The following is a 23742-nucleotide window of genomic DNA, read 5'->3' as shown; positions in this document are numbered from 1 at the left end:
TCAAGCCACTTGAGATGCGAAATGGGCATGTGAGCCGTGACACTGTTGGCCCAAGATCTGTGTTTACATCCCTGACTTGTTAAGTGTGTCACAGTGTCTCCCTCAGTTTCCCTTCATTCTATATTCCTTATTGCTGCCTTGTAACTCTACCATGGCTTCTAAGGACAAGGCTAAATCTTCCACAGCTGATAGGATACTCAAGATGCTATCATTGGCTAACAAAATGGCTGATACACAAGACCATGAGAGAGGTGTGAGCCGTGCTATTCTGTGACTTTTGGGGATGTTACCAAAGTACTTCATATAAATCTTCATTTATGGAACCTGTGAAATACTTGCATATGTCATCACTCATTGAGGATACACAGGACCCAATTTCTTTTCTGATTTTAAGAATTTTACAACTTGGTGACAATAAGCTAACTGGCACCTTGTGTTTCAAGGAGAGGGGGCCTTAGGGGGTGATGTGAAATGCAGGGCAGGGCAGTGTGACTGACACGCATTACATCATGATACCTTTTCTTTTTCTAATAGGGATTCTGAGTGTGATATGAAACAAAGTGAATTGCAAGGGTTAGATGATAAAACAAAAGGGTTCATAAAAGACTAAATTTGGATGCAAGGATGAATGTAACCTACCTCCACAAAATTAGAGTAGCTGCATGAAAAACCTTGGTCTGGAGAAGGGAGTTGGTATGTGTGTACATCATGGACTCAGTAATGAATGGGTTAAGGAAAAACCAAAATTGTAAAGGATGTATGCAAGTGGTATAAGTTCATACTAGAAGACAAAAGCCAATTGGAGGTTGGAAGTTCCAAGATAAATGAAAACAACGGATATTCTAATATAAGCCAATAAGTCGATTAGCAGTTAGGAATGCTGGACAGGGAAAGCTGGAAGGAATAAACAAGTAATGGGTGTCTGGTTAAGAAGGGGCTACCAACCCATTGGGCAGCTCATGTTACCGTGTTGAAGATGACTACAGCAAATCAAAATAAGAAATACTGGAAATAACAGTAACAACAAACCTGCATTTCTATTATAATTTAATGATCCAAACATTGCACAAACAAGTCATTGGCAAGCAACACCTCACCTTTAATCTGGGCCAGGAGTAACTTGCTGTGCTGGGTGATCTTCACAGTCTCAATCAGCCACCTCTGCTGCTCTGCCTCAGATACTCCACCTTGATCCATCAAGCAAAGATCATGTTCACAGGCATCTACAAAAATAAATTTAGTGTCAATCTATATGTAGCTGACGGTGAAAAGACATAACAAATTTCTGTTCATTCAACCAACACATTTATGCACCTAAAACAAAGACAAGAGGAGGAAAGAGGCAACAACAGAGCCCTGTAAGAGACTGTAAGCCCTGTAAAGCCTCCAATAAGCAAAACACCCAAGAATGTTCAACGTGTGAAGATTGCAATCAATGAAAATCATCGAATCGGATGATCTTGGTATGACATGGACAAGTGTTGCAGAGTTTGATGGAAGATCTTGGCAAGACGTGTGGCAGCAAAATTGTCCTGCATCTCTTACCCTGACAGCAAAATGAATTTTATGCTGAAATTTCACAGGATTATTTTTTTTCTTTTTCATGTAGGAGGGGCATTGTACAAAGGCAATGAAAACAGTTATAAAAAAAGCCAACTCAAGTGCATCCAAGTTCTTCACTGTCTGAAGGATGTTTTGAGAAGAAAATGGCCACAGCTATGGGTTAGTTGAGACTGAAACCTTCAGGATACTGTACTCCATATTCTCCTTGTGTCGTGCAGGGATCTTTGGCAAAACATTACACCACTCAGCTTGACTCAGCTTCCCATACAGTTCAGATCTAGCTCCATGCAACTGGATGTTTCAAAAGCTAGAATCAATATTAAAAGGGAGAAGGTTTCAATCTACAGAGAAGATTAAGATCACTGCATGAACCAGCCGAGGAAGATCCTGAAAGAAGTTAATAAATTGCTTTGACATGTGGAGGAGACTGGGAGTATTTACCTACTTGTATTTACCTATTTGTGTATTACAGGGCCCGAGCTAAGCTCTGTGTCCTGTCTCCTTGTCCATTCCTGTCATATCTTTCTTTCATCTGGTTGACACACACCGCGTCAACGACATCACTGCTCAGTTTATTCCACTTATCAATGCTACGATGCGGGAAACTGTATTTTCTCACGTCATTTAGACAGATGTCCTTTATTAGTTTTTTTCCATGTCCTCGGAGATGATTACTTGTGGTCACCTTTATCAACTCTCTATCCAGTATGTCAATCTTGTTCACCAATTTATACATAGTTATCATGTCTCCTCTTGTTCTTCTCTCTTCTAATGTGGTCAGCCCCAGCTTCCTCAGTCTTTCCTCATAGTCTAACTCCCTGAGTCCTGGTACCATCCTTGTTGCCAGCCTCTGTACCCTTTCCACCTTCTTCACATTTTTCTTCATATGCGGTGACCAGACACATGCTGCATATTCTAACTGGGGTCTTATTAAGGTACATAATATCTTCTTCATCATTCCTTCATCTAGGTAGTGGAATGCAAGGCCAATATTTTGAAGCATGTTATATGTTTTCCAAAAAATCTTGTTAATGTGTTTCTCCGGTGACAAAGTGTTTTGCACGGTTACTCCTAAGTCTTTCTCCTCGTTGGTCTCTTTAATTTTCTCATCACCCAGTCTGTAATCCCTGTTTGGTCTGTATCTACTTCCCATTTTCATAACATGGGTCTTGTCTATATTAAATTCCATCTGCCACTCCTTACTCCACTCATATTTTATCAAGATCTTCCTGTAACTTGTTACAATCTTCCACATTCTTTACTCTCCTCATAATTTTAGTATTGTCCGCGAACATGTTCATATAACTGTCAATTCCTACTGGCATATCATTAACATAAATCAAAAACATGATGGGACCCAGCACTGACCCTTGTGGAACTCCACTGGTTACCTTCTTCCACTCGGACTTCCTTCCTTTCACCACTGTTCTCATTTCTCTTCTCAAGTAATTTTCCATCCATTTTGCTAGTTTATCATTTACTCCTTCTTTGAAGGTGAGTAGGGTACCATTGTCCTAAGTTAGAAGCCCTTCTTGCATTGTAAATGGCTTGCTGGATACGTCCCAGATAATCCTCGTACATGTATGCACAGTTTGACATACAAGCTAGAGGTCCTTTGAGTTACAATGGTGGTGTCATTCCCATGCCGTGTCATAGACCAATTTTCAATGAAGGTCAGAACTGCCCAAGTACTCATCTTCCTATTGCTATAGCACTGCAAAGTCAATGAGGGATATAAAAACTTACTTGACCTTTAAAAAACAAAGAAAACAGCAAAAAAGATAACATTGAAAAGAAAATTAAGAAGTAATGCATTCAACAAAGGGACAAGCACTGCCAATGCCTTAACAATTAAATAGTGGAAGGTCATAAACTAAGGCTTGCCAGCCATAAAGCATCTTGTGTCATCCAGGGTCCATACAGCAGACAGAAAGGCCAGAAATCAAGCAGGCAGTGTGCCACCATTCCTACTTCCTCCTACTTATTGAATGAATAATGTACTTATTATCTTTTGCCTCTCCCTCTCCCACTTCCCTCTCCCTCTCATTAAAACAGTATTCTCACACATCAGGGAAGGAGGCCGGGTGTGTTCAGATGAGAGAGTGAGGTGTTGTGGCTGCCGACATCACAACATGATCTGTACTTTTTTTTTCCTATGCAAGAGGAACAACTGGCCAAGGGCAATAAAAAAAAAAGTGATAAAAATGCCTATTGAGGAGCCAGTCCCTTAAGAAAGAAAAAGAATGGAACTCCTTGGCTGGTATAGGAATCCTATTTTTTTTTCAATTCTAAATCTTGAATGAAGAATGTATGTGTAGATAGATGCTTGTAGTTTTGTGTGATGGATGAGAGTTGTCTTTAAAGGGCAAGCTGTGACTTCCCCCTTGTGTTGTGAGACAAAGGAAATGTTCAGTGAGGTCACACACAGCTGGCTTTAATGATAACTTCACAGCATCCCCTGAACCAGTGTTATTAGACCTCACTGGGAGTAATTATCGTTTTGGCAGGTATCTACTGCCTTCTCCTGCACATTCTGGCTGCCGATTCTGTTACATGGATCCTGCCTGGTCTTATCTCTGTGCTCAACTTACCAACATGGAATTTGAGCTCTGTGTCCACACCCAATACAGGATGGAGGAACTTGCTGCATCTCACATGGTACTCCTGCTTTTTGACTGCACTTGCCTCACAGGAATCACTCTGCAAACACAATTATTATGTGCACAGTTTCACACAAATCTATAAAAATTACATCCTGTCCACTGTTACACACAAATCAATGAACACAACACCATAGCACCATCCTCTCCACAATTATGTACAAATCTATGAAGCCAACAAGTCTAGCAGCCCTGTCATACAGATTTTACAGCTAGAAATTACTAAATACATTCCAAACTTTGGGTTAAAATCTTACTTCCTAGAAATCTCCTACCAAAAGGGAATGAAAACTGTTCATTATGAAACATTTGAGAAATTACAAGTACAAGGAGAGTGTGACTGTGGACTGCACCTGAGCTGGATCCAACATGCTTCAATGCCTTATCTGACTTCACCACAGGGCACCACACACCCAGTCCAGTTTTGGCTAATGTTTTTACAGTCTACACCATTATTCTACTTTGGCCTTTTTCCCACACTATATTTCTGTAATCTATTTTTCTTGATCTGGTTTCTCCTATTTCTACAGTGTACTACTTTGAAGCTAATACAGCATTTTCTTGTCAAATGAAAATGCAAGAACTAATCACTAGTAAATATATATACAACTGGTTGCTTGTGTCAAGTTAATCTTGATACATCAATCTGTCACTGCTTCCACTAAGTTTATGTCACACCCTCATTCCTAATAATTTACTTTTCTTGTTCCAGTGATTAAAAATGTATTACAACAGAGGCTCCACTTAACAGTAAAAATATCTCCAGAATTGATGTATTCCATGATGAAATTAGGTCTACTTTTTGCTGCATTTCTTGTTTAATCTCCACTTCACTCATGTATTGTGTACTTGTAAGTGTATCTTTAAGTACTGATGACGAGGTCGCTGTGCGACTGATACAAGATAACCTAGATGGACCCTGGTGGCCCTTTGTTATCCTATTATTTATGTTATGTTATGTTATTATAGCGCTACAATTGACATTATGCTCCTACAGTTGTTATTTGTGAAACAAGTCACTGAAAGTTTTAGAACTAAGGATTTTCTGGAAAGTTAAAATAGTGCATAAGGAAGGACATGATATAGGGCATTCCAACTGGTGAACTCTACTAGCAACTCGGCATTGGCTGAATTTGTTAAGAGACGGAGCTGCTTCTACTCGACAAAATGGATTAGACACTTACAGATGTTAAACTGCTATAGATGTTCAACACTGGTGAACTGCACTGAGGATGAACCTGCTCCAGTGTCTGAAATGTTAATGAAAATATCATCGCACATCTCTAACTGGAGACAAACCAAAAACAGACAGTTGGGACATAAGGGTTCAGGGAGAGTGTTGGGACATGGTGATGACATCAATGTTCAGAGAAAGTGTTAGGATAAGACATTGACATAAGCATTCAGGAGTGTTGCCACTTCTATCCTCTGCACCTCAACTTATAAGAATGAACATAGACTCACTTTAAATCAGGCTATTAACTGAAAGAAAAATACCTTTTAACCCCTTCAGTACCATGATGCATTTCATTATTTATTATGGTTAATATTTGGTGATTTCATACAGCTTCATAAACTCATGTGGGGAATTAGAATAGTGAAGACTCATGCCATTAATCTTCTGATCTCCATAGACCTTTCCTAATGTCCATGAAATAGTCTAATTGTACATAAATCTCAAGATAAAAAATGTGTCCCAGTACTGAAGGGATTAAGAGTTGAAATACTGACTGAAATACATGACACGGCAGACAGAAAATTCACTAACATTACTCTGGAGGAAGCCACTAAGAACTTTAACATGGCCATCAATAAGGCTGAAGATTAAAGGGTTATAGCAAGATTGAATGGTAAAGGCTACAGACTAAATGTCAAAAATAAGGAGAAAGGTGGAAGGCAAAGAACAAAAGGATGAAGGATAGGATGAAGGTTGAAAATGAGTGAAGGCAGAACATGAAAGAATACAAGCAAGGATTAGAGAAGGAAAAATGCCAAAGTGTGGAGGTAAAGGTACTCAGGAGGAAGGAATGAACAAAAAACAAAGGATGAAGGTGAAGTATAAGAAATTAAGAGGAATGAAGAGAGAAAGGAGAAAGCAAGTTAAGGAGGGATGGAAGTAAAGTAAGACATGAATGAAGAAAATAAAAATGAAAAATGCTCGATTACAATAAGCACTGAAGAGGTAAAATGAAGCAACATGACTAGCATTTTCTCCATGAACACTTAATTCCCTACAGTCCAAGCACTTACCCTCCAAGACTCGGGGAAAGCCAAGGGAAAGGTGTTGACAGGGTAGACCACGCCATCCCGAGCTGTCATATCATCACTTGGGTAGAAATTGAAGTGTCCACATAGACCATGGAGGGAATCAGGGGTGGAGGAGAGTGTTGGAAATGCCCACACATCCATCCGATGCAGGCAATATTTTATCTTAGGAAGAGAGGGAGACAGTAATTCTATAGTCACATCTCAAATATTTTCCTGTCATTTTTTCTACTTTTAACACACTAGTGAAAGTTATGATATTCAAGGGTGTTTCTGTTATGCCTCTCTTGGGCACTTCATCAAGCACCAAGACAAATGATCCAAGGAGGTGTTAAACTTTTGACCATGAGAGGCTTTCACCAGGCCAGGTATCAAACTTCTGAGTGGGAGAACACCAGGAGAGTGAAAGTGTCTTGTGCCAGAACTATTACAACTGTCAAGTCTCAAGATAACTCGTCTTTTGTACTCCCATTCACTATATTATTACATCTTTGACAACAACATCTGTTCTACCATTTATTACATTTTCAAGACCTAGAGAGGACTTACTGAAGAGTTTTCATTACTACTGGGAAAGGAGAGACTACATCTTTATTGAGGAGTTTCCATTCTTACTAGGAAAGGAGAGACTGTATCTTCACCAGTAAAAAGGGGGAGGACACTATATTTTTACTAGGAAAAGGGGGTAAGGACATTACTAAGAGGTGAAGACAGGAATGTTGCATTTTTACAAGGAAAGAAGTCATGAACCAATCCAACATTAGTAGTTTTGTAGATTGGCCCCAGTGAACACCCAAAACACTTCAGAATAAATACCTTGGTATACCTCTGGACACACCCACGTGGTACAGAATTGCTCCTCATACCTACACACAGCACACTACAGCATTCCTACCACCACCCACACAGCAAACCATCCCTCCCACCACCCACACACACATCACATACCTCCTCACACCCACACACAGAACAGCATCCCTCCCCACATCCACACTTAACATACAGCACAGCATCCCTGACACCCACACAACACAGCATCTCTCTCCCCACCCACACACAGCACAGCATCCCTCACCGTCAGACCAGAGGAGCCAAGCAGAAAGACACAGCCCAACTCTCGCCAGGCCAGCACATTGTGGGTCAGTCCAGGGGAGGACCTCACTTCCTGTACCACGTTGTCTGGCACAGTGTAACCATTGCCATTCACCAGGATCTGCAGTACACCATCAGGTCACTTCTCAAGCATCATTACAGGTGGTTCTCAAGTTACGTCACTGTTCTGTTCCTATGCCATGTGCTAAATGGGGTTTTTGTGCAGGCTGGAATCAGGGTAAGTAATCTACAATATACGTTACTTGTCTATGCTAATGCAATGGTAGTTAAGTCAATCTAGAACAAAATAATTACTGTAACTGTAAAGAAAAATGTATGAGGTTATATAGTATATAAAAAAAAAAGAAATAAGCAACGGCTAGAGAAAAACCAGAAAACGGGAATTCCACAGGGACAAGCAGAGCCAACATCACTATCACCAACTAGTAGGAAGCTTTATTGTCCACTTTTGTCACTTCACCAGATCTTTTGAAACATGCCATCAAAACATGTTCCAAATAAACTAGCCTTCCAAAATTAATAAAGAAGAAAAATTGTAACGTGCCCTCTGAAACTCCCAGTGATCCTAAACTTACTGAACATTTTGAGAACCTAGTGGATTCAGTGAGAGAGATGGCTAACTGTTCCTCACTACAAAAAGCTGCATCACCAGGCACATGTCACACAAAACACAAACAAATTTCTCACCAAAAAATTTTCAGAACTTCATGATTCAATAACAACAAAGGCAAATTCACACTCACATCAAATATTGCATCACCAGGTTTGTTCCTGAGGGTGATCAGAGTGTGGGGGTCATTTCTGAAGGTGGTCTGCTGGAGGCAATATTGCTGGCTATTAATACCGAAGCACGGCTCAAAGGTACTGAAGACCGCCACCCTGGGCTGGTGTGTGAGGCCAGTCTGCACTATGCTGTAGTTACACGACCTGCCCCACATGTAGTGGTTGTCATCGAAGGTATCCACATGATGGGCATTGAACAAGAAGCAGTGTGCACCTGGGGGATGCAACATCAATGGAAATAAGTTCTAAACAATGAAGGAGCATAATTATCAAATGAAGAGGGGAAGACTTGGAACAACAATAAAAGATATCAAACCATGACCGGCACCAAGACTATCAAAATTATGACTAGGAAGAACACTAGGAACACCAATAGAAATATAAATCACTAAAGGAGGAAATGATCAAAAGGTTCTGAGGAGTAGAAGGATGGGGAGAATGAGGATATGGAAAACTATGATAGGATGAGTAGAAGGATGGAGAGAATGAGGATATGGAAAACTATGATAGGAGTAGAAGGATGGGGAGAATGAGGATATGGAAAACTATGATAGGAGTAGAAGGATGGGGAGAATGAGGATATGGAAAACTATGATAAATGGAAGTATAGTCAGGATGAAAATATAAAGTACAGTAACAGTAAAAAGAGGACATTGATAAAGACAAAGTTTACACACCAATACTACATAAATTATTTGCTTCAAGTTACCTATTGTATGTAGAAAGTTGTAGGATTCCATTTTAACAGTTACAGTTCTCAGAGACCAATATTGATCAAGCAAACAACATATACACAAACAAGTTTGCTTCATTCTTGGCTGCACAATGTACATTCAATGGCGTATACAGTAAGTGAATAATTAAAAATATTAGAACTCTAGTAGAGTCAATAAAGGATTTGATTAGACAAGATAACCGGTACACTTTTGTGGTAGTTGGCTTCAGGGCATAATGGAGCCACTAAAATTAATCTGAAGCCAGGATACATTCACCAGGAGAGGCACTAAGCTGGGATCACACCCACATCTGGCCCACCACAGTAATACTCTCCACCACACTCCCAGTCAGGCCATAGTGATTCAAGCAGCAAGGAATTCCTGATGAATTTCAGTCTTAAGAAACAAAGCAAATGAACCTGCAACAAGGTATCAGGATGACACTTAGCAGTTACTTCATTAAACTTATTTCCACTCATCATTGTACTCCATGAATTTATCTAATCTTTCCAAGTTGCCTAATTACTTGACATACACAACCTGATTATCAAATCATCATCCACAATTAATGGGAACATTCCTTACGCTATTTTTCTGACAACTACAATGTTCTTTAACTTGAAAACTAAAATTCAAGTCCATTCTTTACAAGTATTACCACTGAACAGATGCCAGTCAAATCATATGAAAAAAAATGAATTTACTATTTTCCCTTGAAGTAGTTTCATCTGCTTTAGACTATGAAGCATCAATCTAATGTATCCCCAACAAAGTCAATAGTACCACGGCAGATTTATATTTAAAAAACTGCATATGCTGGAATCAATAACCTAATCAAAAATGCAATTTTTCCTTAACCTTCACCAGTTAAACTTTGAAGTTCCAGCCACATTCATAAAAACTGCCAATTTTCTTTAACTCCTCCACCAACATGAAAAACTGTCACTAAATTTTCCCAAAAACTTTATAAATTTGTTTAATGTACAGTCATAACCAGTACTTAAGATACTCCTACCACCTGATCAGTAATGGTGTGAACCTGCCACACTTACTGATCATATAAAATCCATCCAGAATTTTCACTAGCTGTTGACAAAGGGTGGACCAGGCAAAGCTCATTCAAAGCACCCTTAGCCCCTGGTAGAAAGGAATCATATTGTGGACAGCCCTATTTCATCCCTGCACCATAATTATGTACTGTAAAAACAACTCAGTCTGCCTCTGCTGAAAACACAGTAGTATTATCATGGAAAGGAAGTCGTTTAGCCCGTGAACATTTTAGGCCAAAAGTCGTTTAAGCTGTGAATTGTGATTTCTTTGGGCCAAGAGTCATTAAGGCCATGAGTCATTTGGATAAGAATACTGAGAACCTTTGTATAATCATATTAAAATAAATATTGAAGCTGAGAAGAAAGGCACAATAACCAAAACATCATCTCACATCATAAAGTACTTACAACAGTCTTCAATAATGCCCGTCGCTTTCCACTGGCCATTCACGCACACCAAACCGCTGCAGTGGGCCGCCAGCTTTGTTCCATTGGGGTAGACTTGCCCATCAAACTCACACACTGGAAGAAAAGGTAGGTATAACTGTCTCACTGTCTCGCACTCCTCTTGCTCACTCAAACAAGCCCATTCTTCTGATCACAGTGTACTTCATAGCTATACACATAACATATCATTACTAGATCTTTAAAGGGCTAAGCCAAACGGTGTATACAAACAGTAACGCTATGCTTTGCAGTGAAAGACGTTGGCAATACAATATAATATACAATCTTAATGTATTTACCAGGAAACAACTATATTCGCCATAGTAAGACTGGTGGTTTATCTGTAAATGTTAAATGTAAAATTGTGTGAAAACTTCCTCTGCTTTTGCTACAACAGTGATTCCCAACCTGTGGTACGCATGCCACTAGTGGTATGTGAAGGTCTTCCAGGTGGTACATGAGCACTTTTGGGATCATATGTGGTTTTTAGTTAAATTCAATTCATTTCTCAGAAAAATTTTTTTTTATTGCCTTACACAAGATACTGTGGGATTGATCAGCTGGTGGAGAAAAAACAGATGCACCCCTCGTATTAAAGCGAGTTGTGTTCCTTGTTGTTAGTTTATCTGTGTGTTCTACTTGCACGAATGAATTGACATTTACTGGAATCGAGTTTTTCAGGAACCAGGTGGTAGGGAGGGACTGTGTGGGACCTACAAGTGCTACTCACTCTGGAAAAGTTTGGGATGGGAACTGCTCAGCTAGGGGGTTAAGGGTTGGGTTGCTGGCAGTCACCCCCTCAGATCAATTTTTTTTTTCTTTTTTAGTAAAGTAATCTTGAGGGCATTTTTAAGCTATGTGCAGAGCTACATTTATGTGATAAGAACTGTAAAGCTTGACTGATATGACTGAATAGTATTAGATTAGCTTTGCTCAATAAGGGCAAATAATAGCATATACTGTATATAGGCTACACTCGCTCATCATAAAAAAAATATTGGTGTACGTGAACTTCTTACTAACTCTGGACTATTCTCCTTCCTGACTCCCTGTTCTTCTACTTTACAAACTCTTCTTATTTCTTACTTGCACACTGACTTACATACCAACCTGTGTTGGCTCATTACCTTTTTTTATACAATATCTAATATATTCAGATAATTTTTTACCTTTACAGAATCTCCTTGATCATCTTTGTCACATAACGTAAGAGCAAAAGATACAAGATAAACCCATACTGAAACAAAGCTAGACTAAGCTCTGCCCACCCACTGCCAGGGCACCAGGACAAATTCTACCCTCCACAGAGAGTATGCAATTACCATCCAGCCCTTCTGAGAACTTTCCAGGTCCTTCCTGGCACATGTGAAGCACGTCACTTTCTTATGAGAAAATGTCACACTATTTTAAGTCATCCCTGAATAATCTGCCAGGTATCGATGCATGTGTTAGGCTGACTTGACGTTATATTTTCACTGAAGAGCCCGACTGCAGACAAGTTACTATCCAGTAACATAAATGTCTTCTTGTAGTTACATCCCTAATGTCTAGGCTCTGTCAACATAGATCAACCAAGAAAGAGCCAACAATTACTGCTATTTTATACAGTATATATATATATATATATATATATATATATATATATATATATATATATATATATATATATATATATATATATATATATATATATATATATATATATATATATATATATATATATATATATATATATATATATATAAAACCTTTTCTTATGATTTTCTACTTCAGTGGTCTGAACAAAAATAAATGCAAAACAAGTATGAAGAATGAATTACCTTTCTCATGACAGTTGCCAGTCTCGGGTTTGCCATAGTGCACTGTCTGCATGTCCCCATTGTTGCATACGAAGGACACACAGCAGCGTTCCAGGGTCAGCGCTGTCTCTCCATGGGCAAGTCTGGTCTTCCCATAACAGCAGCTCTGCTGGGCCTGCACTCCACACTCTGATGTATGGGAAAAGAGTCAGGCTCTCTATGTGAAACTGTGCTGGACTATCTTATTGTAACTATTAATGAATAATGTGGTTCCTTTGAAGGTTTCTCTCAAAAGAATGAGCAAAATCCCTTTCGCCTATTGATAAACAATCACAGTTAACTGTTTCTCCCACTGATGATGCAGAATCATTGATAAGTTTCACTCATTGATGAGGCACATACAATCCTCAATGGTAGCTAGTACTCATTGACAACAGAAAACTATATCCATTAGAATAAAAAGCCATGCTATATACAACCACAAGAATAAGCTGCCTAAGAAATGAGGATAAGGAAATACTCCACACAGGGGTGTACCAAGCTTTTAAATTTGAAGGATAAGCTGAGTATGCAGCCTAAAGACTGAGCAATCCTTTATAGTAACAATAAGCTATTAAATATAAGGAGATTAAGCTACTAAATACTATATATATTCTTTTAGTACAGACTGAGTCGATCTGACAGTCTGGTATGAGTATATTACAATCTAAAAGACTGATACTCTTACAGTTTTTCAAGATAAAATTGTTTGAACTATGCTCAATCATAATTTCTGTTGAAACTCGTATCTTTGAATTACTTCACTGACACAAGAAGTGCATCTTATAATTGTTTGAATAATCCTCAAATATTCATAAAAATAATCTTTTAAAACTCCCCAAACATAAAACAAGAAACTCTTGGTGCCTGTTCTTCACCCAACAGACTCTAATCATTTATTTGACAATTAATATCAAACTCAACTAAGTCCAGAACATAAAAGTGATTCCCTACAGTGTTTCTTAATTGGAAACAAGACGAATCACGGAATTATTTCAGAGAGATGAAAACTGCAACTAGCTATAGTTTCATTTTCCTCCCGCCACTGGTGTATCTGAAAATGTATGCATTAAAATTGCATATGAATAAAATGGCTGGGTAGCAAAGTTTCAGAGTCCGCTTATACAAAATAAAAAAAAATAAAACCTGTAAAGCAATATATATATATATAAAGAAAAACAAAACCTGTAAAAACTAATATCAGTCACTAAAATGATAGATTTCACCTGGCTAGCTGCTCCATCCTACCTTCAGGTAGGAAAAAAAGACCTCTAAGTTTACACCACACTTTATGGAAGGAGAGAATATTAACAATGACTGTCTTACCTTGCAGGAGGACAGCCCAGGAGAGAACAACTGCCACATGCCGCGCCTGGGTGGAATAAGACTGTGTACATACGTTTGGAGAGAGAGAGAGAGAGAGAGAGAGAGAGAGAGAGAGAGAGCCCACGGCGCGGAACAGGCGAAGGCATAGAGAGGCGACCCAGCATATGAGGGACACTCAGGAGTGGGCTAATGGACGGTGGCGAGAGAACCTCAAGGGAAAACTGAAAGGCGGCCAAGTGGGGACAAAAAGGTGGTGGAGCATAGTTAAAGAACAAAAAGGGGACGAACGAGTCACTACCATCCCCTCTCTCGTGCGGGGGGACGGCAGCATGGCTCATACTGCCCAGGACAAGGCAAATGTATTGGCAAAACACTTTGCCGGAAAAATGTGCATCCCCAACCTTGAAAAAGCTCCTCCCACTCTCCCAGAAATAGTGCAGGACAAAATAGTGACAGTAAAAACAAATGAAATAGAGGTGAGGAAGGTACTGCTGAACCTGGACGAAAAAAAGGCTGTGGGGCCGGACAAAATTAGCCCCCGACTGCTTCGCCAGTGTGCTAGTGAACTGGCCCACCCACTCGCCGCACTGTTCAATCAGTGCTTTCAGACCAGTACGTGGCCACAAATATGGAAAACCAGCAGTGTTGTGCCAGTGCATAAAAAATGTGATAAAAGTGTCCCAAAAAACTATCGCCCTGTTTCCCTGCTGCCTGTACTGAGTAAGGTGATGGAGACCGTCGTGGGCTCGCGAATCGCTGAGCACCTCGAGCGGCACCACCTTATCTGTACAAGGCAGTTCGGCTTCAGGCAGGGTCGGTCAGCGGCTGACCTGCACCTGCTGCTAACAACAGACCTCAGCGCTGCCCTGGATCAAGGCAAGGCCACTGCCGTCGTGGCGCTGGACATTGAGGGCGCTTTTGACCGGGTGTGGCATGCAGCTCTGGTCAACAAACTACGTGCTGCAGGAGTAAACGGGCCCTCTTGTCACTCCTCAGTGACTACCTGAGTGACAGGTACCTGAGAGTGACTGTTGGAGGACAAGAGTCTGAGGTGCAGCCCGTCAAAGCAGGTGTCCCTCAGGGGAGCTGCCTCGGCCCTCTGCTATGGAACCTGTATATAAATGACCTGCTGCACCTCCTCCCAAACACCAGGGCTTACGCAGACGACATCACGCTGACCCATAGCTTCAGCTCCGGGAAGAAGCCGCTGCGATGTCCCGACTCAGCAACACGATGAGACAAATCACAGCCTGGGGCAGTGCATGGCAAGTGAGATTCGCCCGCAAAGACAAAGCTGCTCGTTGCCTCCAGGTCGAGGCCAGCCCTGCAACTCGACTTCAGTGGGGAAACACTAACGCCGCAGGACGAGGTGGAGGTGCTGGGGGTCACCTCCAACCGCGAACTGACCTTCAGGATGCACATTGAGCGGCTTGCCAGACAGGCATCGGGGAAGCTGGCCTCTCTGAGGAGGATATCGTGGCTCCTGGACAGCGAGGGACTAGAGCTGCTGTATAAAGCTCAAGTTAGATCCTCGCTGGAGTACGCTTGCCTAGCATGGGGAGGCGCGGCCCGCACGCACCTTGCTCTCTTAGATAAAGTGCAGGAGAGGGCGGCGCGACTCATTAAAGGCAATAACACCGGCCAGGAGCCATGCCTCCACACTCTTCAACACCGGAGGGACGTGGCGGGAATCACCGTTATGCGCTCCGGCAGCCATCCCGACTGGCTGAAGTGCACACCCGAGCTGTCACCCTCGCCCCCAAGGAACTCCTGCAGCCCCGATGCAGAACGTGGCACCACCAGCGACAGTTTGTGAATACTTACGTAGGATGGTGGAACATTATTCTAGCCACACAACTGGATATAAGTGACTGCTCGTTGCAGGATTTTAAGAAAGCTATTAATGACTGGTTTTTGTGCTGGCGGGAGAGTTAAAGAGTTTTAACTTTTAGATAGGGTGCACTAAAAATGGCCCTTTAGTTATTTAAAGTTGCTAAGTGTATGTAATGTACGATGTAACTTGCTCTTGTATTTACTGTATTATTGTATAAATAAAAAGAGAGAGAGAGAGAGAGAGAGAGAGAGAGAGAGAGAGAGAGAGAGAGAGAGAGACACACACAGTGTAGTGTAGTGGTTAGCACGCTCGACTCACAATCAAGAGGGCCGGGTTCGAGTCCTGGTAAGCGGCGAGGCAAATGGGCAAGCCTTTTAATGTGTGGCCCCTGTTCACCTAGCAGTAAATAGGTACGGGTTGTGGCCTCGCTTTCCCGGTGTGTGTTGTGTGTTGATGTGGTCTCAGTCCTACCCGAAGATCGGTCTATGAGCTCTGAGCTCACTCCATAATGGGGAAGACTGGCTGGGTGACCAGCAGATGACCGAAGTGAATTACACACACACACACACGGCCCGGTAGCTCAGTGGTTAGAGCACTGGCTTCACAAGCCAGAGGACCGGGAGGACCGGGGTTCGATTCCCCGGCCGGGTGGAGATATTTGGGTGTGTCTCCTTTCACGTGTAGCCCCTGTTCACCTAGCAGTGAGTAGGTACGGGATGTAAATCGAGGAGTTGTGACCTTGTTGTCCCGGTGTGTGGTGTGTGCCTGGTCTCAGACCTGTCCCAAGATCGGAAATAATGAGCTCTGAGCTCGTTCCGTAGGGTAACGTCTGGCTGTCTCGTCATAGACTGCAGCAGATCAAACAGTGAATTACACACACAATCTTGCTGGGTGACCAGCAGACGACCGTGAAGAATCACACACACACACACACGAGCTCAGTGGTTAGAGCGCTGGCTGCCAAAGGACCAGGTTCGATTCCTGGCCGGGTGGAGATATTTGGGTGTGTCTCCTTTCACGTGTAGCCCCTGTTCACCTAGCAGTGAGTAGGTACGGGATGTAAATCGAGGAGTTGTGACCTTGTTGTCCCGGTGTGTGGTGTGTGCCTGGTCTCAGGCCTATCCGAAGGTCGGAAACAATGAGCTCTGAGCTCGTTCCGTAGGGTAACGTCTGGCTGTCTCGTCAGAGACTGCAGCAGATCAAACAGTGAATTACACACACACACACACACACACACACACCATGTAGTGTAGTGGTTAGCATGCCTAGCTCACAATCGAGAGGGTCCGGGTTCGAGTCCTAGGAAGCAGCAAGGTAAATGGGCAAGCCTCTTATGTGTAGCCCCGGTGTGTGGAGTGTGTTGTGGTCTCAGTCCTACCCGAAGATCGGTCTAAGAGCTCTGATCAAGCTCGCTTCGTAATGGAAAAGACTGGCTGGGTGACCAGCAGATGACCGTGGTGAATTACACACACACACAAGTACTAAAATAAGACCTAGATTGGAATATGCAGGAGTTGTGTGGACCTCCCATAAAAAGAAACACAAAGAAATTGGAGAGACAGCAAAAATGGCTACAAGAATGGTTCCAGAATTTAAAGGGATGACATATGAGGAGAGACTAAAAGCTATGGATCTACCAACCCTGGAACAGAGAAGAGAGAGAGGGGATATGATACAAGTTTATAAATTGATTAACGGAATTGATCAAGTGGATAATGAGAAACTAATCCTGAGAGAAGAATATGACATTAGAAGCACAAGATCGCATAGTAAGGAACTGAGGAAGGGAAGATGTCTGAGAAATGTTAAAAGATTTAGTTTCCCGCAAAGATGTGTTGAGACTTGGAACACTTTGAGTGAGGAAATGGTGTCAGCAAAGAGTGTACATAGTTTTAAAGAAAAATTGGATAAGTGTAGATATGGAGACGGGGCCACATGAGCATAAAGCCCAGGCCCTGTAAAACTACAACTAGGTAAATACACACACACCGTGTAGTGTAGTATAGTGTAGTGGTTAGCATGCTCGACCCACAATCGAGAGGGCCAGGTTCGAGTCCCGGGAGATGGCTAGGCAAATGGGCAAGCCTCTTAATGTGTGGCCCCTGTTCACCTAAGAGTAAATAGGTGCTGGATGTAACTCGAGGGGTTGTGGCCTCGCTTTCCCGGTGTGTGGAGTGTGTGTTGTGGTCTCAGTCCTGCCCAAAGTTCGGTCTGAGAGCTCTGATCTCACTCCGTAATGGGGAAGACTGGCTGGGTGACCAGCAGGCGACCGAGGTGAATTACACATTGTTGAAACTAATAATAATGATAATAACACTGTTGTTGCCCTAATACTATTACTCTTATACTACTACAGTCTACACACACACACACACACACACACACACGGCCCGGTAGCTCAGTGGTTAGAGCGCTGGCTTCACAAGCCAGATGACCGGGGTTCGATTCCCCGGCCGGGTGGAGATATTTGGGTGTCTCTCCTTTCACGTGTAGCCCCTGTTCACCTAGCAGTGAGTAGGTACGGGATGTAACTCGAGGAGTTGTGACCTTGTTGTCCCGGTGTGTGGTGTGTGCCTGGTCGCAGGCCTATCCGAAGATCGGAAACAATGAGCTCTGAGCTCGTTCCGTGGGTAACGTCTGGCTGTCTCGTCAGAGACTGCAGCAGATCAAACAGTGAATTACACACACGCACGCGCGCGCGCGCGCGATAATAATGCTGCTGCTGCTGCTGCTACTACTACTACTACTGTACTGCCACTATACTCCTCACACACTTCCATTCCTTATTTTTCTCTCCTGTCACAACAGTTTATGCATTTCAGACGGGCAACAGCAGGAAACAATGAGAATTGAGAGAAATGTTGACTAGTTGACACGTGAAGAGACGGGAGTTGGACTGGGGGATGTCTTCGTCCGGGTCATGGTGGGCGCCAGGCTGTCTGTATGGGAATATACTTTATCATTGCCTTATCTAACACAGTAATGGGCTAGTCACCAATTTTGGTGGTTGATTCTGACTTTGTTTCACTCTTTGGGTCTGGAAACAGAGGGAGAGTGCAGGCAAACATTGGTGGACTGACCTCAGGGGAAGGCACAGCTGAGGTCACTTAGGTGCCTGTGTGGCCCCATATTTACGTACGTACGTAATTCATTTTAAAAATCGAGAGAAGTAAAAAGGCACACAGACTGGAATGTACTATATTTTTAGGCGCAACAAATACTTTAACTAATAACCGAAATATAATATCTTTACCGGGTGGTTTGTTTACATAGCTAAGTCCAACGAATCAACTCCATTTCAAAACACCGGCGCCAGAAACACCTCAAAATGTCGAGATGGAGAGCACAGATAAACTACATTATTTCTTGAGTCAAGCTTTTCATATTTTTAAGTGTTATATCAAGCAACAAAACAATCCTAGAAAACTAATTAAAAAAAGTTATATTTCATGTAGTGACCTAATATTTTTTCGATAAAACAAAAAACGAAGTTAGACTCGATTCTATTGCGGCTTGAAACTTACTTTACTTTGGTAATAATAAATCAGATATCAGAGCAGTGCAAACTCCATTAATAAAAGATAAATAATCTTACCCTTACGCCAAGATTTTTTTTTTTTTTTTTTTTTTTGCACGTTTGACGAGTGATTTCTCCCCCGACCTCATTCTCCCACTCCACCTCACCCTTTCACATCCTTTTCCTCCACCACTTCCTACACCCGGAGTCCCGAAAACACCTAGAAACACATGCAAGACCCGAGAAAATACGTTTTAAAGGACCATTTTCGTAGCAATGGCAGGGCCGAGCTGGGCGGAGCTGAGAGCGGGTGCTGGATGTAGCAGGAGCAGGCTTGGGCGTGTGCTGTGGTGGTGTGGTGTGTGTGACGGTAGTGGTGTGCTATGGTGTGTGGTGGTGGTGTGGTGTGGTGTGGTGTGGTGTGGTGTGGTATGGTGTAGTGTGCTGTGCTGTGCTGTCCTGTGCTGTGGTGTAGTATCGTGTGGTGGTAGTGGTGTGGTATGGTGTGGTGGTAGTGGTGGTGGTGGTGTGGTAGTGGTGGTGGTAGTGGTGGTGGTGTGTAGTATCGTGTGTGGTGATGGTGGTGGTGTGGTAGTGGTGATGTGGTGTGGTAGTGGTGATGTGGTGTCATGTGTGCTATGTTATGATATGTGATGGTGGTGGTGGTGATGATGGTGGTGGTCTTGTGTGATGGTAGTGGTGGTGTGCTGTGGTGTTGTGGTGTGTGACGGTAGTGGTGTGCTATGGCGTGTGATGGTAGTGGTAGTGTGGTGTGCTATGGTATGTGATGGTGTGGTGCGGTGCGGTACGTTATGGTGTATGGTGCGGTATGGTGTGTGGCAGTGGTGTGGTGTGTGATGGCAGTGGTGGTGGTATGGTATGGTGTGGTATGGCGTGTGATGGTAGTTGGTGGTGGTATGATATGGTGTGGTATGGCGTGTGATGGCAGTGGTGGTGGTATGGTATGGTGTGTGATGGTAGTGGTGGTGGTATGGTATGGGGTGTGTGATGGTAGTGGTGGTGGTATGGTATGGTAGTGGTGGTGGTGGTGGTGGTGGTATGGTATGGTATGGTAGTGGTGTCAGGTACAATAAAAAACTCGCAAATATGTTTAGGGAAGGATGGAGTAACTCCAGCTAACATGATGACCATGGCGATTTGGTAGTATAAAATACCGGTTATATATAATTACTACCTGATGTGTGGGAGTGTGGGTTAATTAAGTGCATCACAGTGCACAGCCTGAGATTAATAATATTGGCTGTACTTAATTGGAATGTAGGCGAGAAGGGAGAGCAGCAAGACAAACACAGACGAGGTGGAGTGGCTAGGAGTGAAATATTGCTGTTTGAAGGATACAGGAAAAGAAGAAATGACGGTTGTTGCGTGACTGGCTGGCTGGTTGCCTCCCTCAATGACCATGGAAATTATATAAACCAAGTCTGACACACACACACACACACATATATATATATATATATATATATATATATATATATATATATATATATATATATATATATATATATATATATATATATATATATATATATATATATATATATAAAGACACCTGCCTAAATTGTAATCACTCCCAGTGAGGTCTAATAGCAGTGGTTCAGGGGGTGCTGCGAACTTACTTCATTAAAGCCAGCTGTGACTCAATGAACGTATCTCCGAGTCTCAACTCAAGGAGTTGAAGACATCCCTCTCCTTTCATATAAAACTACATGCGCCTACCCACACATGCGCCTACACACACTCCACGCAAAATATAGAATTGGAGAAAGCGAGAAGAAAAAAAAAGATAGAAGTCATTTACCATTCCTTTAACTACATCTCTTTCACCCTGTTTGAAAACTGGCATCTCAGTTTTTTTTTTTTCAATCAGTTTTTATTGCCCTTGGCTGGGTTTCCCTCTTACATATATATATATAAAAAAAAAAAAAGACTTGGTCTCGTGAAGAACTACCCCAGCTCAATCTGCTAGATCTCCTGGGGGGTGGGGGTGAAAATGGGCAAGACAAGTTTTATCGCTAGGGTAGAACTACTCTAGGCTACACTCACATCAAGTCTTACACAAAGAGCAACCTTGGCCTAGTCTAAACCTATCCCGGGGTCAATCTGAGCTAGTCTAGAACTACCCTGGGGGAAAATTGGGCAGGAGTGAATTCTGGCCTGTTACACCGGCTCTGATGGTGATGGAAATAGGGTGATTTTCAGGGCAACTTAAAATTCATTCTGACTTATAAATCGCGAAGTGATTCATAGCAATCGTAGCTACAGTAAGTAGATAAACAAATTTGCTGCAAAGTATACAAAGTTTGAAAGTAAAAACTTTCTGTACAACAGGTTCCTCGTTTCCTGTTAATATGGCCGTTTGTCTACTTAACGGTTTTTAGGTAATAAGTTTGGTCTAATTCGGTTTATTCCTCTAACTAAACCAAAACAAATTACCTAACCTAATTCTATATCTTACCAAACTTAAATCTAAACCTAATCTAATTGTGTCTGGCGCGGTGATGATTTTCAAAAACATCAATACAAGTCAATAATAGCTGGCCGCGCGAAAAAAAAAAAAAAAAAAATCAAACGAAGTTCAATGAGTATGCGGACATGTGTCATGAGTTACTGACAAGTACTAATAACAATCATTAACAGTTTGAATAGCCGTCAATAAGTTGTGCCCACATGCGACGAAACTATAGCTACATGTAAGGTGCAATGCATACATTTGCTCTGCCGCCGAGAATACAGCTCGTATCCTCAAACCCTTCTGCGCTCTACTTACACTATTTCAAGAGGCTTTACTTAAATTTACACGAGTCTTTTATGGTGTTTTTACGGTTCTAGAGGCAGAGTGAGAAGATTTCTATCGTATTAACTGTAGAAATACTCTTGAAAACCTCGCTAATCATCTGTGGCTTTGAAAAATAGGGAAAATAGTCTTGGTGAGAGTAGAGCGTTTCTGAATTCTGGCCTACTTCTATATGGCAATGAACTGCAATTAACCAGCATGTCAATCAACCAGTCATTACCCGACCGCAAACGCCCCATCCATCCACAACTTCAAGAAAACAATCAGTCGACCAGCAATCCACTCAGTAAATTGAAAACTAACCACTGACGTCAAATTAACCAATTTACAATCCACGTCAATCATTCAAATAATCATCCGCGCTAATCAAACAATCACTCAACCAGATATCAACACCTAATAACCAACCACAGCCATACACCCGCACAACCATGCAACCACAAACTCATTTAACCACACGTCAACTAACAAACCATTCTAGTCAACGAATCTTTCAACTTCATCTATTCATCAACTAATCATCAATCAACCTCTCGATCAAACACTCAGAAGCTCAACACAAGGTAACCGATAATATCATCCACTCAATCAAACACTCAAACACAGCTATTCAATTAATCACCTCAATCATTTCTTGACACCAACGCCCAACACAATTTTAACATTACCATTGTGGAGCGCATTGCCGGGAACGTCACAAAACACGAGGTATCGCCACACACTGCCCTGTCCCTCCATCCTGTACCTGAAATAGCCAACTTATGATTCGAATCCCGTTCACACCACCAGCGGAGTCTCAAGTACGTCCCGACGCTTGTTTTTAGAGACGCTTTGTACCAACGAGTATGTTTATACTCGTTACTTTGTACACTCTGTTCTGTCACCACTACTGTTTTAAAGCGCCACAATGATAACTGGCCAGGTTATCAAGACTGTTTGTCCTGTTAGTGATATATATTTTTTTCACTAAGCACAGAAAGGACACGGAACTGATACAGCACTGATGCGTGTGTGAGAATTGGCTTTTAAAAGACCCATTCACACACATCAGTGACTTATCGGTGACGTGTCTGTTGAGTGTCAGTGAAGTCCATGACGCTTCATACACATCCTTACGTACTGCCGGAGATCAGCAATTTTCAAGATGGCAAGATGGCCAATTCGGACGCTGAATTGGTAATGATAAGCACGATTTTTTTTTTTATTTATTTATTTTTTTTTTTATGAACACGCTGATCATAAACTGAAGCAAAGAAACTGACTACATTAAACATGAAAGGAAAGAGGATGTTAAGAAGAGTTTGCTACTCATTGATGATGGAACATATTTTTTTTCCAAATGTTATTTGAAACTACAAATCATGCAGAACAGGGTCATTCCATACCAGTTCAATAAATGATTCATCTTGCTTCCTTGTGGAAAAATTGACAGCACTCGTCCGACATCCGTCAAACATTTTTTTCTTTTTTCAGGGAGCGGAGACGGAACTGATAGGGAGAGTCAAATCACGTTACTGGGCTGATATGTGTAAATACGTCAGCCGAATTCTGTGTATCGGTTTACTGAAGGACATTGAGTGAAGGACACAGAACTCACACGGCACCAATGTGTGTAAATGGGTGAGGGTAAAAGGTAAAGCAAGGCCAATACTGAGTCGGGCTGTCAGGATCGTCAGTGAGTGACTCTCAGTGTCCTGTTTCCCCCTCGGTGAAGGAGGCGGGACGGGTGTATCAGACGTGGAAGGAAATAACACCCCTTTCTATAGGAGGGCAGCGGCAGCAAATAGGAGGTGAGGGAGGAGATTTGTACCGT

At 42.0% G+C, this 23742-nt stretch overlaps 1 protein-coding gene across 1 annotated transcript in view; it reads right to left on the bottom strand.

Moving 5' to 3' along the window:
• The window catches only part of LOC123502144 (SCO-spondin-like), a 29226-nt gene extending 6541 nt beyond the window's left edge, over positions 1 to 22685 (bottom strand). The window contains exons 1-10 of the mRNA XM_045251364.1: positions 22598 to 22685; positions 13761 to 13806; positions 12417 to 12584; positions 10558 to 10671; positions 8345 to 8598; positions 7564 to 7701; positions 6474 to 6653; positions 5408 to 5473; positions 4155 to 4263; positions 1098 to 1223 (exon numbers count right to left, since the gene is read on the bottom strand). Coding sequence (XP_045107299.1) covers positions 1098 to 1223; positions 4155 to 4263; positions 5408 to 5473; positions 6474 to 6653; positions 7564 to 7701; positions 8345 to 8598; positions 10558 to 10671; positions 12417 to 12584; positions 13761 to 13806; positions 22598 to 22612 — 1216 coding nt within the window. The 5' untranslated portion in view covers positions 22613 to 22685. The remainder of the gene's footprint in view (positions 1 to 1097; positions 1224 to 4154; positions 4264 to 5407; positions 5474 to 6473; positions 6654 to 7563; positions 7702 to 8344; positions 8599 to 10557; positions 10672 to 12416; positions 12585 to 13760; positions 13807 to 22597) is intronic.
• Positions 22686 to 23742: the final 1057 nt, after the last annotated feature.

The sequence above is a fragment of the Portunus trituberculatus genome, chromosome 10 (assembly GCF_017591435.1).
Source record: "Portunus trituberculatus isolate SZX2019 chromosome 10, ASM1759143v1, whole genome shotgun sequence".
NCBI lineage: Eukaryota > Metazoa > Arthropoda > Malacostraca > Decapoda > Portunidae > Portunus > Portunus trituberculatus.
Note: the sequence above shows the minus strand (reverse complement) of the source record. Positions and strands in the feature narration are given on the sequence as shown.